At 37.7% G+C, this 18,875-nt stretch overlaps 1 protein-coding gene across 8 annotated transcripts in view; it reads left to right on the plus strand.

Annotated features, from left to right (window-relative positions):
- The window catches only part of inpp4b (inositol polyphosphate-4-phosphatase type II B), a 179,712-nt gene that overhangs the window by 99,923 nt on the left and 60,914 nt on the right, over window positions 1-18,875 (plus strand). For all 8 annotated transcript variants that reach the window (XM_039613418.1, XM_039613420.1, XM_039613421.1 and 5 more), the window contains 3 exons: window positions 1,336-1,405; window positions 10,125-10,272; window positions 18,683-18,813. In XM_039613418.1, coding sequence (XP_039469352.1) covers window positions 1,336-1,405; window positions 10,125-10,272; window positions 18,683-18,813 — 349 coding nt within the window. The remainder of the gene's footprint in view (window positions 1-1,335; window positions 1,406-10,124; window positions 10,273-18,682; window positions 18,814-18,875) is intronic.

The following is an 18,875-nucleotide window of genomic DNA, read 5'->3' on the forward strand; positions in this document are numbered from 1 at the left end:
AAATTGAATTGAATTTCTTCCAAAGTCTTTTGCTTGCTTGAGAAATTTCATTTTGGAAAATTGCACCTAAACTAATTCAGAACATTACAGTATACTGCAAGTTTTATGAGAGTTGATTTTTCTTCTCCTGTTGGTTACTGTTGTAATGATTAAGCAATGAAATAACCACATTAAAAGATATTGGATCTGTTGCCTAGTAGGACACTGTAATTGAGAGATTAAAGCTGTGTGGTCTCCCATCTCTGCTAAATAAAAACCAGGTAATTTACTGTTTGTCAGTTGATACTTATTTGAAATTTACCAGCTGAAGAAACCACATACATACATACATATATATATATATATATATATATATATATATATATATATATATATATATATATATATATATATATATATATATATATATATATATATATATATATATATATATATATATATATATATATATATATATATATATATATATATATATATATATATATATATATATATATATATATATATATATATATATATATATATATGTATGTATATGTATATATATGTATATATATATATATATATATATATATATATATATGTATATATATGTATATATATATATATATATATATATATATATATATATATATATATATATATATATATATATATATATATATATATATATATATATATATATATATATATATATATATATATATGTATATATATATATATATATATATATATATATATATATATATATATATATATATATATATATATATATATATATATATATATATATATATATATATATATATATATATATATATATATATATATATATATATATATATATATATATATATATATATATATATATATATATATATATATATATATATATATATATATATATATATATATATATATATATATATATATATATATATATATATATATATATATATATATATATACATATATCTATATTCATATATATATATATATATATATGGGTTTTTTATGTAATTATGCTTATGTGAGCAGCTTTATGATTCTCGAGTAGAACACGGATCAAACTACCGGAATTTTACCTGCTGGCTACAGCTTTGGCGCTAAAGTACCTCTCAGTGTGTCAAAGCTAAATTAGGATTTTCAAACCCGAGCTGCCACCAAATTAGAGTATATGTCACATCAAGTCTCAGTGTCAGGCTGCACTTAAATGTGGTCGCCGTCACAAGCGACAGTTTGTGATCAAAGCCTGAAAGCACATCAGAGAAATGCTTTACTGTTCATGCTCATGTTTGCCAGTTCTCATCTTGTCTTTTCTTCTGTCCTTTCCAGTGTCCACTGGTATGTGAGTCTGCGCACCATTCCTGCACCGACAGAGAAAATAACCCATTGACCGGGCCAGGTATGAGTCACACCCTGAGCACCTGTAATTTCACCACTTATTGCTGGATAATGTTGCAATAAAAATGCCTCTAATTTCCCCTTCTTGAAAGAACTCTATAATGGCCTTGAAGGAAAGGCTGAAAGACTCTATTATAATGCATTTAATACATTATGGTAGTTAACATCATGTAACGTCTTTATCTAAAAGTCTGTTAATGTTCTGCATCTGTTTAACCTTGAGTAACCTCTCCATGAATAACATTTGAAGTCTATGCTGTGTCCTTTTTCTTGATTAAAGAATTCGTATCTTCCCTGCTTTCATTTACACTGCGCCAAAGTGTTTTTAGGCAGACAGAGACTAGTGAGGGGTGTCTGACAATGATGTTAGCCTGCTCAGTTCTTTGTAGACTAACCGAAGATGAGCGGAAGATGCAATATGAGCTGCGTGAGACTAATTTAGTGGCAACACAGAAAGTCAGCTCACTCACTGGTTAGGAAGGAGAGCATTGCAGAGAGAAAATGAAAGACATGTAGACAGAAAAGTGATAGACTTGAAAAGGTCACAACTCCTGCTGTGTTAAAACTTCACAGCCCCTTTTTTCAAAGGAAACTTGGAAAACACATCCATTTGTTCCACACATCCCTTTTCTCCTGTACCTGAATCCCCTTAGCCTCCCAGAGCTCCCCAGCAGCCGCACGCCTGTTGTCATGGTGTCATTGCTGCTTACTGTTTCTACTGTGATTAACTAGTGAACTGCAGCCATGTTTGCAGGTGCACATCTGCAGCCTGTCAAAACAATACCCTCCCCGCAGATACAGCCAGATTGAGTAACGCAATTTAGTCTTCCACTTTTATTACCTTTCAAAATGAGCATGCAGAGAACGGGGAGATAGCAGAGCCCACGCGCAGCAATTCTCGGCAAGTCATTTTCTTAAGAGGTGTCAGGAAGGGAAGCGGAGGCGTCTGATTGGTGGTCAGATTAGTGTGGCGGCAGGGGGGAGTCCGGGGGTTAATCCGCTTCTCTGATGGAGGTGGAAGTCAGCAAACTGTTGCTCCTCCGATTAAGGCTGTGCCCTCAGCCCTTTCTCTCCATGTATCTCTTGCTCCTCATTTATTTTTGTCAACCCATTAAAGTTTTTCGAATCCCCGTGCCAACGATTTTTGATTTTCACATTTCATTTAGATGCAATTATGAACCCTCACAAGAGTTGTTCAGGCTAGTCATAATTAAATTGTCATTAATTTCAACATCTTAAGCACCGTAGAAAAATAATATTAAGCCTGTCTGCAGTCTGTCTGACTTATCGTTATTGTCCTTAAGAGAATCTCTTGCTGTCTGTGTGGAGTTTTTATCCACATAAATTGTGACATGACATGATTTGAAAACACAGTTTAGTAGCCTGTCTACTGCTATGCAGTGAAGTCAGTGAAAAGTCACAAGAGACACACTAACAGAAATGCCTTTCGTGCAGAGCTTTAGAAAATCTTTTGCTGCATTTTTTAAGTGCTTGCTGTGGTTACTATATGGTAGTTTTCTCTATTTGATTTCAGTATATTCTTTATTATTCTCATCTAGATATCACATAAAAAGAAAAAAGCAACATTTCAGAAAGCTTCCCTGTGATGGGTTAAAGGGATGTCTGTTAGTCCTGGGATAACAAACTGAAATGACCAACTGGCCTAACATGCATATCTTTGGACTGTAGGTGTCAGGGCTCTGTGTGCAGGCGGATGGAGAGGTGGATCCAATCGCAGGACTCAGACACTGAATTGTAACTTAAACTTCAGCTTTATTGCTGGCACGAAAACAAAACAAACTGAGCAATGGTAGCGAATACTGAACACTAACATGGAAACACACAGGCATAGTCTGATGGTACGACGCGACACCGGGTTGAGGAAAACACAGGGCTTAAATACACAGGGTAGTAATGAGGGAATGGGCAACGGAAGGGAGACACAGCTGGGAGAGATCAGGGCTAACGAGACGGGGGAACCAAGCTGCACACACTAACATAAGACAAAGACTTTCACAATAAAACGGGAAACATGAATTACTGAACAAGCACGCAGACTTAACACTGAGAGACAGAAAATACCACATGGAACTCAAACAATACATGAAACCACAAATCCTAAAGCACGGAATAAACAGAAACATGAACTCTAATAATAACCATCATCACCACCACCACAAGAGAATGAGAAAACAATCCAAAACACCAAGATAACTGAAACACAAAGTACCAGAGAAACATAAAGAATAATCCATGATGCAAAAGTAAACCAAAACATAACTAGAAAAATTTGCATTTCCTGCGAAAATGCAGTGTGGATGCTGTAATGCTGAAGCTGTCTGCTGAAACTAGCAGAAAAAGCTGAAAAGTTGCAGAATTTGTAAAAACTTTGCAGAAGCAAAGGAACTTTGCTAAAATGTAGTAACTTAGCAGAACTGCAATATCTTAGAGGAAACATAATACTTGGCATACATACAATAGCATAGCAGAACTTAGCAGAAATATTGTAACTTACCAGAAACACGATAACTTCTCAAAAATACAAGAATTTAGGAGAAATAGTATAAGATAAAAAGAATATATTTAGCCAAACATTCTTAAACATTACAGAAATACTATGATTTAGAAAACAGTACAACATAGCAGAAATGCTGCGATTTACCAGAGACACTGTAATTTACTATTAATATTGAAATTTTTAAAAAATACTATGTTTTAGCACAAATACTGTAATTTGACAGAAATACTATCATTCGGCAGAAATACTATGTTTCAGCAGAAATACTCTGGTTTAGCACAAATATTATAACATAGCAGTAATACAATTATATAGCAGAAATGCTATATTTAGAAAGAAAAATATATAATATAGTAGAAATACTATGATTTAGCAGAAATACTGTAATCAGCACATATACTGTAACATGACAGAAATTCCTCCACTTAGTAGTAATACTATAACATAAAACAAATGTTATGATTTGGCACAAAAACCATAATTTGGCAAAATACTATGATTTAGCAGAAATACTATGATTGAGCAGAAGTACTAAGATGTAGTAAAAGTACTTTGATTTAACAGAAATACAATTATGGAGGAGTAATACTTTAAAATGGGAGAAATATTGATACACACACACACACATACACAGAGCCTAAAGGGAACAGTATTTGTGCCATGGAGTGTTAACAAGAATCTGAGGTCCATATTACAAAAGCTGCTAAAATCATAAAAGTTTGCAGAATTGTAATAAATGATGAATATGAATTAGTGGTCTGTGATAGTGTATTAATTTGTAGGAAAAAAACATGTTGCCCAAGGTGTAATTGAACCCACGACCTTTGGGTTGCAGACCTGTGTCATTACCAACTGCGCCACTGGGAAAGAGAGCGAGCGCCTGGAAAACAGGGTGATGAGCAGTCAGAATCAGATTGCGGTGAGAGGCAAAGAGCGACGTTTTTTGGAGTTACAAAACGTCGTGTAACTCAAAAACTAGTTGGAGTAGAAGCATAATTCTTGTACTGGGTGAATCAGCGTACTTTCGTGTACTTTGACTGTGATTTGCATTGCTCTTTGTACATCTGTTGCTGAGATATGACGAGAGAAGAAAGGGCAGACCTCAGATATGATTGGCTGGCTGGGAAGCCGTGCAGGCCCTGATATGTAAATTTTATATGTATCAGTCCTCACAGAGGATTAGCTGCCTGGGGACCTGGCAGAAATATATACAAATAGTATGATTAAGCATAAATACTACATTTAGTAGAAATACTATGTTTTAGCACAAATACGATAAAATGGCAGAAATACTATAATTAAGCAGAAATACTATATTTAGCAGAAATGCTGTATTTGGCACAAATCTTATGAAATAGCAGAAATAGTATGATTTAGCAGAAATGCTGTATTTGGCACAAATCTCATAAAATAGCAGAAATAGTATGATTTAGCAGAAATACTGTATTTAGCACAAATACTGAAAAGCAGCAGAAATGCTATGATTTAGCACAACAGTAATAACTTATAGAAAAATTGGAAAAGCAAAATGGACAGCTGGAAAAATCCTGAACATGCTAAGGGTCCCTCAAATCTAATTGTTAATTGAAAAAAAAATCAGCAAAAAAGTATAACAGTCACACAATCACAAATATGGGCACATATGGAAACACACATGCACAGAGAGACACACACAGGACCAAATTCAGTCAACCAGTTTAAATATATTGAATTTAAATGATATAATAAGATGCTCCCATCAAAAGGCTCTCTCGCTTTCTCTCTCTCTCTCTCACACACACACACACAGCCTAAAGGGAACAGTATTTGTGCCATGGAGTGTTAACAAGAATCTGAGGTCCATATTACAAAAGCTGCTAAAATCATAAAAGTTTGCAGAATTGTAATAAATGATGAACATGAATTAGTGGTCTGTGATAGTGTATTAATTTGTAGGGAAAAAAACATGTTGCCCAAGGTGTAATTGAACCCACAACCTTTGGGTTGCAGACCTGTGTCATTACCAACTGCGCCACTGGGAAAGAGAGCGAAGGCCTGGAAAACAGGGTGATGAGCAGTCAGAATCAGATTGCGGTGAGAGGCGAAAAACCCGCTTTTTGCAGTTACAAAACGTCATGTAACTCAAAACTAGGTGGACTAGAAGCATAATTTTGTACTGGGTGAATCAGCGGACTTTGGTGTACTTTGACTGTGATTTGCATTGCTCTTTTGTACATCTGTCGCTGAGATATGACGAGAGAAGAAAGGGCAGACGCCAGATATGATTGGCTGGCTGGGAAGCCGTGCAGGCCCTGATATGTATTTGTATGTATCAGTCCTCACAGAGGATTAGCTGCCTGGGGACCTGGCAGAAATATATAGAAATAGTATGATTAAGCATAAATACTACATTTTTAGAAAAACTATATTAAGCACAAATCCTATAAAAAGCAGAAATACTATATTAAGCAATATAAATATCCTCTAAAAATCCTATAAAAGCAGTAAAACTGTACTATGATTTGGTAGAAAAACCCTAATTAAATCAAAAATACTAAATTTAGCAGAAATAGCAGAAACACTATATTTAGCACAAATCTTATGAAATAGCAGAAAGAGTATGATTTTGCAGAAATGCTGTATTTAGCACAAATACTGAAAAGCAGCAGAAATGCTATGACTCAACACAATAGTAATAACTTAAATAGAAAAATTGGAAAAGCAAAATGGACAGCTGAAAGAATCCTGAACATGCTAAGGGTCCCTCAAATGTAATTGTTAAATGAAAAAAATCAGCAAAAAAAGTATAACAGTGACACAATCACAAATATGGACACATATGGAAACACGCATGCACAGAGAGACACACACAGGATCAAATTCAGTCAACCAGTCTAAATATATTGAATTTAAATCATATAATAAGATGCTCCCATAAAAACTCTCTCTCGCTCTCTCTCTCTCTCTGTCACACACACACACACACACACACACACACACACACACACACACACACACACACAGGAGAGAGAAGTAAGTTTCTAGCTCAGTCAAGCAGCCTGGGAGCTGCTGAATTTGAATCCACCAATCAGAGAGCCTGTGCACTTTTTCCCCGCCAAAACAGGTGCATGCAGCACAGAGAGACACAGGATTTCTGCAGTCTATTTCATAATGACGACTCCCTCAAACAAATGACCATAATTTCCCAACTATAGGGGCTAGAACGGTCATTCTTACACCGCTTTGTTCAGAAGAGATGGGGAATCTTAAAGTGTTGACAATGTATCATTAAAATATGAATTATTAAAGATATTTGACTTCTAATGCACCATAACTGAGTAGAGCAAAGCAAAACTGCCTTGACTTGCCCTCAAACAACGCTTTCTAACTCTAAATCTATTTGGAGTATCAATATCATTTTTTTCACTGTAAGAGACAGCAGGCTTTGGTGAACAATCATGGAAATTTTCAGGTCTCTGTGGAAATCCAACAAAAGTTATGACGAGAGAAAAAAAGTGGTTCATTTCAGAGTTTGAAATCTGAAGAAATCTGAGCGAAGGACCTAATTTCCTACGCTCAAACAAGTGTAACTCATCTCAGAACGGTAATAGGTGAGAAAAAATTTTGAATTGTGAGCGTCAGGAGTGTCTGAAGATATACTGGGACAAGCCTCATGTTTTAACTTCGCTCATTAAGGAGATATGACGATTCGAATATGCCTCTCATTACAGAAATCAAGCGGTGATTTTGAACAAACTCTCCATTGACTTTCTATGGAGAGTTTTCAGACTTTGTGTTGCTCTGAGGAGATTTGCCAAAATTCTATAAGTCTCACAACAATGATGGTGACATTTTCGGAAAGCCAGCAAAAAATACCTACGCTTTTGATGTATAATTTGTGGAAGTTGAGTGAAAATTGAGCAAGTAGCAAGAAGTTGTTCGGACATGAAGAGAAGACTCATGAAACCTACAGTGGCACACTGGAAGCCAAGTGCATAGCAACCATAACAACGCATGTATTTTCTGAAAATCACAATTTTCCAACTCAAAACTTTAAGAGGCATAAAAATAAACGGTAAAAGATTTGAAAATCTGATTTATTCCTGAATAGCCCAATAATTTGAGAACATTTTAAAGTTTGAATGGTTGTTCTACGTGAAAGTAGGAAAAAGTAGTTAAGTTTCAAAACAAGCAAAATTTAGCAGAATTGCAGAAGTTTCCCATTCATTTCAATGGGACAAATTAAAGGAAAAAGTGTAATATTTTAAAAAGTATAACAGTAATAAACACCAAAAGATATAGCGATCATTAGCAGAAATAGCAGAATAGTTTAAAATTTGAACGGTGAAAATCGGCTGAAAATTGTGGAAGTAGTTAAGTGCCAAAAAAAGTGAAAAAGTGGCAACTAGAATAATAATAATAAAGTATAAAGAATAAAGAGAAACAGGAACTCAATAGTGTGGATGCTTAAAGCATCCACACAATAAACTCAAAATACTGGGTCCGATGGACCCAGAACCGTGACAGTAGGGGCGAAACCAGAGCGTCCAGCACAGGGAACCAATGTAAACCCCACAAAGACAAACTCCAACAAGGCTGGAACTTAGAAACGGCTTTTCTGTACCCTGATCATTTCTTCCTCTTTATTATCATGTTTAAATTCCTGAGTGGTAATACACTTTGTCGGAGAGTGGGTGTCAACCGTGGATTTGTTAAGGATAATTAAAAGCTAAGGCGTTGTATATGCATTTGTAATGTCTATTTAAAGTACCAAAACAGTGTGGGGATGGGATCAGATGGTAAGGAAGAATGTTTCTTCATGGTTTTATAACACCAAAGGAAGTCTACACCACAGACCGATTATCTAAAGTAATTTATTGTTGGATTTGGTCCCGAAATGTTGACGTTAACCAAACAATCAAATCCAGTCAGACTAGCATGAAATACTGTTGGCTAGTGGCTAAGACGGGAATTGTTGGAATAGTTTTTGACATTTTTTATTACAGTTGTTTTGTTTTGATTTGTAAAGGTTACTCAATTTTTACTAAGAAACTAGCTTTTATTAAACCACATATAAAGCGGCTGCTTAAGTCAGCCAAGCAGCACATATGTTTCACATTGCATCCTAAATTAAAACTCTTACCACATAAGAACTCCCACTGTCGTGTGCCTTCTGGAACCCATCTGAAGGGCATCGCTGAACTTTAACACTTGAGGACAAATGACGTAGCAGCGTGAGGATTAATGGCTCGGACACTAGGTTTCAAAACGAGGACTCAGACAGACGACCTTGAAAAAAAAAGTACAGTTTGCTTCCAAACTGTGTAATAGTGCCGTACAAGGGCTTCTTATGGGGACTGTTCTCTGCACTGCCAGTAGGAGCGGGAGTATGGCTTCTATTTATGAATTAAGGCAAAAAAATATTTATATATATTTTTTTCCTGCCATGCATGTTTGACTAGCCATTGCAAGATTGTCAAGGTTTCACTCTGAGTGCTTCTGCTCCTACTTATTGAGTGGCTTCCTCCCTGACTGTAACTCTGCAAACGGAAAGGAGTACTACACACAGTTTAAGGCTCACAGCTTTCTTGCCCTCTGCTGCTAGCATGCAGATAAGAGCATTAGAGCTGTTTTTCGTTTCCAGCCTTCAATTGCTGCTATTAGCCACTCTCTGCAAGAAAAAAAAATGAAGATGGGACTCAACGTGAATCAGTTTTAATGGAAGAGCTGGGCACTGGGGTTCGTAAGCAAACTTTCAAAATGATTCAATGGACTGTTCCTCAGCGTTGCACAATAAATAAGCAATTAAAATGGAAATGGAGGAAATAATAAGGCAAAGATTAGTAGGACAAGGTTACGTGTTTTGCTCTGCTGTGCTGTCAACTGAAGTATAGAGAGAGTAAGAGAGAGGGAAGGAAGGCCTTGAAAAATGAGAAACTTCTTATCTACGACAGACACCATTATTGATTATAGAATTTAATTTGTGCTTCATACCTCACAAGACTTTTCAAGACTTTTGAGGTCTGTCTGTTCTGTCGCGTCCTTGAGGCAGGCAGCTGTCAGAGGTGATGTAAAAGTCTGTTTACCTTTTGCAAAATTAAGGAGAAACTCTTTAAAATTTATATAACGAGGATGTGATGTATTTTCTGCTGTGTCAGATGGTTCGGTGTACTACTTCTTTTTTTTACTTTGTTCTCACCATCCCTTTGTCTTTCTCTGGCAGTGTTCAAGAACCCAGTATGCAAAGTGTACAGATTTCAAACAGTGGACAGCAAGTGGATGCTTGTGCGGGAACAAATGGAGGAGTGCACTCTGTCGTTCAGTATCCCCAAACAGCTGCTCGCGCTGTACATTCAGGAGGACATGAGTAGGTAAGCGCATCTGAAAAATCAGACGTATTCGTTGTGTGGACCTTAATTTCTTCTTCTTGTCATGGAGATTAAGGACCCAGGCTGTGGAGCCATACTGATTAAACAGAAGGCGGGTCTTTTATTTTGGCTGACTCACAGTTCTCAGAAACAAAGCCCAAAGTAAATCCAAAAACAAGAAGCTGAGATTCAAAATTAGCCCAGGAAATCACAGGGGGTTAACACATGAGGGGAGCTTAGCAGACACTGCAACAAAGACTGAGGGGAAGACACGACTATTTTTACAGGGATCTGGGATTTGCAGGCTAGCCAGAGTTGTAGTCCAAGGATGTCAAGTCTTCTGGGCAGATCCCAGCGCCCCCGTGCCTGACACTGCTCAACCGAGGCAGGGTTGAGAGTAAAACTAAGCACAAGGAACAGGCGGCAGCTGACTACCAAAGTAAAACAAGAACTAACTTAAGAATCACTAAACACAGCAGAAAACTATAATAAAGAAGGAAACTAAGCATAAATAACACAATCTTTAAAAAGTAACTAGAACTCAAAAATAAAAAGTTATAAAAAGGTCAAAAAACCTCAAAAACAGACTAAGGCATAACTCACAATGAAACCAAAACAGAAAAGCCAAACAGTAAGCATCTGAAAAAAGCAATAACTCAAACATGACACGCTTTAGTTCAACACAACAACAGCCACCTGAAGGCACTTTATATCGGAAGGTCTTCAGTCTAGACCTTACAATAATGGAGAGAAAATCCATCAGTGAGATGTGACCGCCTATTAGCAAGTACTTGGCGACAGTGGAAGGAAAAAAACTCCCCTTTAACGGGAAGAAACCTCCAACAGAACCAGGATCGAGGAGGTGGAGCCATCTGTTGCAACCAGTTGGGGGGACACAAGTACACAGCGCAGGTTAAAAAACACAGAATGCAAACAACTAAATATTAAATACTGTAACTAACTCACAAAGGACGACAGTAATGAAAGCCTCAGAATATAGGAATCAGGACCCAACGTGGTCAGGAGGTAGACCAGGTCACCTACTAATTGGAAAGTTGGTGGTTCCATCCCTGTCTGCTCCAGTCTGCATACTAAATATCCTTAGCAAGATACTAACACCAAGTTGCTCTCTGATGATGTGTTGGATATAAAGGACTTCCATGGAAAAAGCATAAAAGAAAGTCCTTGTGTGAATGAGTGCTTGGATAGAGTGGAAAAGTGCTATATCAGAACCAGTTCATTTACCATTTTCCAGTCCGTAAGGAAACCAAGTCAATAACCCAAACTCAGAGATTAACTAGAAAACTGAAATACACAATAAACAACCCACAAACAACAACCGCAACAGCTTCCTCCCATATTTAAAACTAACCCCTTTACAACCTCAGCCCTATTTGTATGTTTAAAGACTTTACCTGGAATCAAAACAGAGTCTAGTTGATACTGTGTGAGAAAGAGGAAAAATTAGACCATCCCCTCAGGCTCGACCGTTCATTGTCAAGGCAGATCATTCCTTAACTGGCCTGCTGTCTCTGGCAGCCCTTTCTCATACATAACACATAAACAATGCATACATAGACACGCTCACACATGAGTTCTTTATGCTGACTTCAATCCAAGGCACACAAAGATCCAATCAGAGATGTGGATGAGTGCGTTAGCAGGAGGATGTTTTTCCATTTGTAATCACAGCATGTAACAAAAGCCTCACACAGCCACACAACATCAAGGACACATGTCCGTCACACCCCTTCTTTAAGCATATGCACTGGATCCCATTCACCTTCCAGTAACGTGTTCCTAGAGCATCGGTGCTGTTCTGCTGCCTTTTTAACCTTACTTCCTGATAATTCAAATCTTAGCTAAATTTAGAAGACAATTATAGAATATTTATGAAATGCGTTATCTGTATAATACAGCTCATGAGCACTCAGCAGGCTCCAAACCATGACTACCGTATACAGTGTTTGTTTATTAACACCCATGTGCACCATATCTCCAGCTTGGTCGCTCAAGCACCTCTTCTATAATCCTCTTTAAATGTTGTCTTTCTCCACGGTGCCTCTCCATTTTGCCGATTCCGTCAGCCAAGCTCACAGCGGTGCTAGCTCAGGGTTTTTAATGATTCAGTTACTGCTGCAAAGTTGTGAGTGCAGCAGCGGATGGTGGGTGGCTTAGTTTGCTTTAGCACTCTGTGATAATCTTGGATATTTCTTCCGTCTATTTGTTAGCTTTGATGTCTCCACTCATGTTCTAATCGAACACTGCGAGCACAGAGGCAGCAGAGTTTCCTCTGAGTTTCCGCTGTGGCTCCTCGTGCACGTGTGTGCAAAGAAGATAAATGCATGTGCAGCAAAGTGTGCGGGTATCGATAAAACCTCCCTCATTAAGAGCTGTCTGGTTTCTCATTAATGAAAAAACAAAAAGTGCCCTTGCTTTTGGTGTTAATTAACAAGTACCGTGTTTGCGTGTCAAGATCATGTAGGTCAGCGGTCCCCAACCCCCGGGCCTCGGACCGGTACCGGTCCGTGAGTCGTTTGGTACCGGGCCGCGAGAGTTGAGGCTCAGGTGTGAAATGTATGGTTTTCAGGGTTTTATCGGTTTTCAGCGTTATTTTGTTATCGCTTTTTATCGTTAACTCGGTTTTCCTGGGTCTTTTCACGTGTGTTATGAATAAATCTTCTTTTTTTCGGTACCGGCACTAGTTTTATTTTGTTGTATTTATCCGCGACACCTTATTGCCGGTCCGTAAAAATATTGTCGGGCATAAACCGGTCTGTGGCGCAAAAAAGGTTGGGGACCGCTGATGTAGGTGACATTTTGGCATCCACCATCTTTGTTTGCACTTGCTCTTTACATCTAAGATCTGGATTAATGGCTGTGCTTGTTGTCTTGATGGAGCCGTTTTTTCACAATAAACTGAAGGTATTTGGGGTGAAAAATGTTTGATTTTCAGTGCAGCCACAGAGGTTTTATTGACCCCCACACAAAGGGCCTTCAGTTATTAAATTGAACAGTCACTATAATGCACCATGAAATAAAGGCAGCCACATGACAGGCCTTTTCTTTTTTGGAAATGTATTTTGTTATCCGAATCATCTTGCTGACTCAATTTTAACATATTTTCTATTTTATCTGTATCTATTGTTTGTTTGTTTTAATCTGCATCACATGTCAGTTTAAAAAAGTCATTGTTTATAATAACTACAAATATATTTCATGAATTTTATCCAGTTAATCCTCTTATCTTCCTTTTTCTTACCTTTTTTGTTTTCTTCTGCTGTAGGACATTGTTTTTTGTCTGTAAATTGTGTTATTTTATTTTATTTTATTATGACTGAAAGAGATGCTACTTCAGTCAGGGCCACGATACTGAAAATATTCTTTTTATTCTCTGACTGCAGTAATTTGTATTTAGTGGTAGGGTGGATGGAGCTTACCTTGTAAGGGCTGGTTGGGTGAGAGCAGCAGTAAAACCCCACCACAAAACAGAGTAGGCAAAAAAACGATAAATTTCAAATTAAAAAGTAAATTCGCTACCCAAAAATAAAATATTGGATTAGATACTCATTTGCAACAGTATTAATGCCAACAGTCCCGTCTTCACTCTTCCAGTTGAGGCACAGTTTCACAGCATTGCTGGACACAGCCCCTCCTCTCAGTTACAGCAAAAATACCTAAAGACTTTAACAATAAGCAACACTTTAGGAGGAATTTCAAGAGGTCAGTAAAGCTCCAACACTGAACTAATAAACACTTATCATAAATGTTAACCAGGCAGGCACACATGTTAACATTAGCCATTTAATGGTCAGCAATTCGACAGCCACATTATGATTTAGGCAGTGACTAGCGGCTAATAATAAAAGGATAACACTAATATGGGAGCTAGGTAGCAAATCCTGCCTGTCTGTAACACTAATACAGCGTTAATTTAACTGGATAATACAATTTTATATGACTTGTTGTTTTTTTTAATGCACTACATAAAAGACTCTTAAAATTCATGTTAAAATACAGTAATATAGTGTTTGCATTATGTCCGATAACGCCAAAATGACGGTTATTCCTTGCATTGTCCTAATATATTTTTAAAAATAAGCTTGTCAGTTTTTCCCCCATGTTATAGAGAATGTATTGACTATCAAGTGTTTTTCTGGATATCGTGTCTCAAGTTTGAAACTCTAGTATCGTGACGACCCTGTTAGGTGTAGGATGAAAAGGAGGCGCCGAATTGGAGGTGGGTGGCAAAGCAGCTTGCAGAGGTAGCAGCAACTGTGAGCAGCTTAAACAGGCTTACCGATTGGATGTGTAGAAGAGTATTGCTGCTGAGCTGCACTCCATGGCCTTTGTAAAGTGTAAAAAAACCAACTGCATAATATACCGTGTTATTCCAAATAAAGTTATTTTAGCAAAGGGAAAAGAACGAATATCCAAGCAGTTGATAATCGAGAAGGCAAAACAACATACACAATAGGACAAAGAGGACAGGAACACTGGATCATTGTTGTTTGTTCTCACTACAGGCTAGATCATTTCAAAGATACAATAAAGTCATCATCTTACTCTATAATATTAAATGTGACATTGAAAATGCATTTTCCCTAACATCTGCTGTCTGTTAAATGTTATACTAGAGGATCTGTGACCTTATTTTTGCATGCATATTTAATCAGCTCATACCTACTCTTATCACACCTTTACCCTTTCCAGACAATAGCGCAGTGATTAAGGGGGTGAGTCTATCGTATATCTCTATTCACCATCTCGATGCCTCGGAACCCTCATTTAGCAAGCAGATATGTGTATCTGTTGTTTTAACCATTATTTACATCCACCTTGACCTGAGACACAAAATAACAGACACCCCCCCCCACCCGAGGGAACAATAGTGTGGTTTGAGCCTGTGATGCAGTGTCTTAAGGATATTTGGTGGAGACCATTGTGGCTATATATTTTCCATTTTAACACTTAAATCAGAAAACCTGAAACCACTGTCTCCTTGATTGTTAAAGTGGTCAACTGGTCAAGTGGATTCATTAAGAACAATTTATATTTGACTGAAACCAGTGGAAACATGGGTCTGTTCAGTACCCTCTAGCTAGAAAATTTACTATCAGATCATCTAAACAGCACAACATTTATAAAACAACGGGAGTTTCAAGCCATTTTGCAAACATTTTCCATTACAGCTACACCGATCTTGGTTGAAGTGTCTTTTTAATTGAAGATAATTACATCACAAAAGTATCAATGATTCTCCTTTTCAAATCACACGAATGTTCTGCTGTCAGTAGGCGACCTTTACTCTGAAAATCTGGAATATTAGGAAACTTGAATATCAGTGCCAGTTAACAGTCCACTGCTGTCCTCAGATATATGTACTCTTATTTGTAAAACTACTCTGATATAACTGGTGGCTATGCTAGTTTCTGTTTTGTTGAGCAGGTAGGCAGTGGAGAAACAATGTCTATTATTTTTTAGGATAAGTGTTTGTGACAAAAAAGAGCACATTTGTGATGGAATATTTAAGAACAAACATAGTGTGAAAATTCACCAAAGGCAAAGTGCAAAGAGTGACTACAGAAACATAAAAAAACATTTCATGCTGTTTTAAGGGGCTGAGGGCTATCTGTGAATTTATTGCTTGCCAGTCAGCAGAGAAATTGGGCCAGAAGGAAAACCACGGCCCCCTGGACCTGCTCAAGCATAAGGAGTGGGTGAAATCAAAAGGCTAGAGGACTTTGAGAGGAAACCAGAGCTGGATTCTCCACTGGCAGCAGATAGCAGATGGGCACAGCTGGATACAGATCTGAGTGATATGTTGGACAGCATCCTGAAAGGAGATGTAACCAAGAAGATAAAGACCATGGTGCAAGCTGTGCAACAGGTACGCCAAGATGCCATGAAGGAAGGCAGACACCAGCAAGCCATCAGCAGATCCCAAGAGGTGGCTTTGACAGATCACATAAAAAAACCCGACACTGCTCAAGAAAAGGTGCTGAAAGATAGTGCTGAAAAAATTTGCAGGAAAGAGATAAAATGTAAAAACCAGAGAGAGAAATGTCAACAGAGAAAATCTTTTTTAACCCATTTAAGTTTACAAATCACTCCTATTGGAAAGCCCAAGAGCAGGACCCTGATATGTTCTTGGGCAGAAGTTAAGGACAGTGTGGAAGTGGGACACGATAACCCCACCAGAGATGTTTCAGTAGGAAACAGTTTTTTCCTGCTGCCAACACTTAAGATGCACATCCCTTTTAACATGACAGACTTTGCCATCGACTAAAGTAACAGAAATAGTTGGAAAAGCTCAAGAAGGATCCACTTCAAGACCATGAGACCCAACTTTCAAGATCTATAAATACTGCCCAGTGCTACTGAAGAGTTTTGAGAGATGCTCCTGTTAGAAGTTTAAATATGTTATGGTCCATTACTATTCACAGATTAACATATAATCTACTCACCAAACTGGATGTGTCCTCCAAATAGAAGGTATCCCAGGATATCCTGGATGTTTGGAGGGCACATCCAGTTTTATAGCTTTAACTATCAGGTTCACACCTACTTTTTATCTAACCAAACTTTGCCACCTGGCAGCCTGTTCAACCAGCTGATCTAACAGGGTGCCAAGTACCATCAGGAGTAGTTAAGATTGCCCACTATCATCCTTTTGGACAAAGAGGTCATCAGTCTCTCACCAACTGAAGAATACCAGCATTTGATCGATGAGGCTCTTGTCAAAGAATGGCAAGTAGCCTTATTCCCTATTTAAGTGGGTTTCCACAATTTCCCATGAGGATGAGGATGTAACCCAAACAGCTGGAGAAAGCCACTGGGAAGATAGCCAGGGCAGCTGAAAATAGCTGTGGTTGACAAGAACAGGTGAAGACTAATTTAGTCTTTGCAGTAGGACTGCCCTACTCGAGCACAGTGTGCAGGTAAAAGGGGTGAAACACTTGTGGCCCTGATATAGTTGGGGATAATGTTTAATGTAGGGTATCTTGTCAGGTGAGAATTTTTCTCAGAGTTGACTGATTTAGTATGAAGTGACCCAATAGTTACTTATCTCAGTGTCTGTTCTGGCAAAGACTTAGATGTAATTACTTTTACTTGGTCTGACAAACAAGTGGTACTCTTGCATTCTCCTGAAGTATACTTACTTCCATCAAGTCTATCTTTATACATCATAAGCAGAACTTACAATTTAACCACATGCACAGTATGTTTACAGAGTTGCTCATAATGTGGCTTCGAGTTGGTTTCAAGGTCCAAGTTTGATTAAAACTAGGATTGCAAAAAGGATCAAGAAAATCTTTGATATGTGACCACAGCCTACATGTATGTGGATATAAATTGGGATGAATGCTTACAACTATTGAATTACCTTCTTTCCTCACCTTTATAAGCATAAGCCTATGATTGTGATTTAATTTCTTGTTTTCGACACCGTTACTGAATGACCTCACACTTGCTGTGGCATTTCAGAAGAAACTGTTTCTTATTTCTAATCAGCTGATAAACAATGCTGTGCACTGTTTGACTGCCAACCTGTTCAGGATGTACCCTACCTCTCTCCGAATGTCACCTAACATAGGCTCCAGGTTTCCTGCAGCGCCCACAAAGATAAGAAGATAAAACTAACTGATGGATGAAAGCATGGTTGTTTCTTTCTGTTTTGAGGGGAATCAGTTCCTTGTCTTGTTGGTTTGGTCAAATCACTTGCTGTGTAAAATCCTAAATTCTAATTCTGGTATCTAAAAATAGCTAATTTACGTTTGTAATATGTGATCCAGAGGAGCATATAAAGCCTCCTTTAACCTCTAATTTCTATAATATCTCTGGCATTTACTTGGTTGACTGCCACAGGGACAGTGTGTAAATTATCTGTGTCTATCTGATATTCCCTTTCATATTCAAATTATTTGCCAAAGAAAGAGATTATGCATCCTAGCTGGAAATCAGCTGCTGTACACACAAACAAGACACAAATGTGCACAGACTGATGCATATTGCAATTATTTACAAAAGAAAAACCACAAATTATTATGGCATTAAGCTGCAGGTGCAACTAACTGAAAGACACCTGCTTGTTTCAGTAACACAGACAGCAGAAGAGTTAGTAATCGCAGAAGAAAGCTCAGAGTAGTGAGGGGAGGAATTTGAAAGGCCAAATTGGATAAGCGGACACCAGATTCCAGCCCGGGGTTTAAAGTTGTGTTTATCTGGCTCAGGGTGTGTGCATGTTTCAGTATGTTTCAACTTCTGTCTGTGTTTTAACAGGTTTGCTAATAGTGTTTTGAACCTGAACTAAAAGATTAAGTTCATTTGAAAGAAGTATAAAAACCTCAACACTAGCTAAAGCATTACAATAATACCTCAGTGGTCCTCACAGATCTGTGTTTATTTGTAGGGTGCAGGATCTAAAGGAGCTGGGAGATCTTTCCCCTCACTGGGACAACTTACGGAAGGAGGTGATGACACGATATGCAGGAATAATCAGCTCCTACCAAGAGACCTTGGCTGAAATGGACAAGATTAATGGTATGATAACTGCACCTATCTCTGAATTTGATATCTGTGTCAACACATGCAGTCATGCACAC

This window comes from Oreochromis aureus, linkage group 6, assembly GCF_013358895.1.
Source record: "Oreochromis aureus strain Israel breed Guangdong linkage group 6, ZZ_aureus, whole genome shotgun sequence".
Lineage (NCBI taxonomy): Eukaryota > Metazoa > Chordata > Actinopteri > Cichliformes > Cichlidae > Oreochromis > Oreochromis aureus.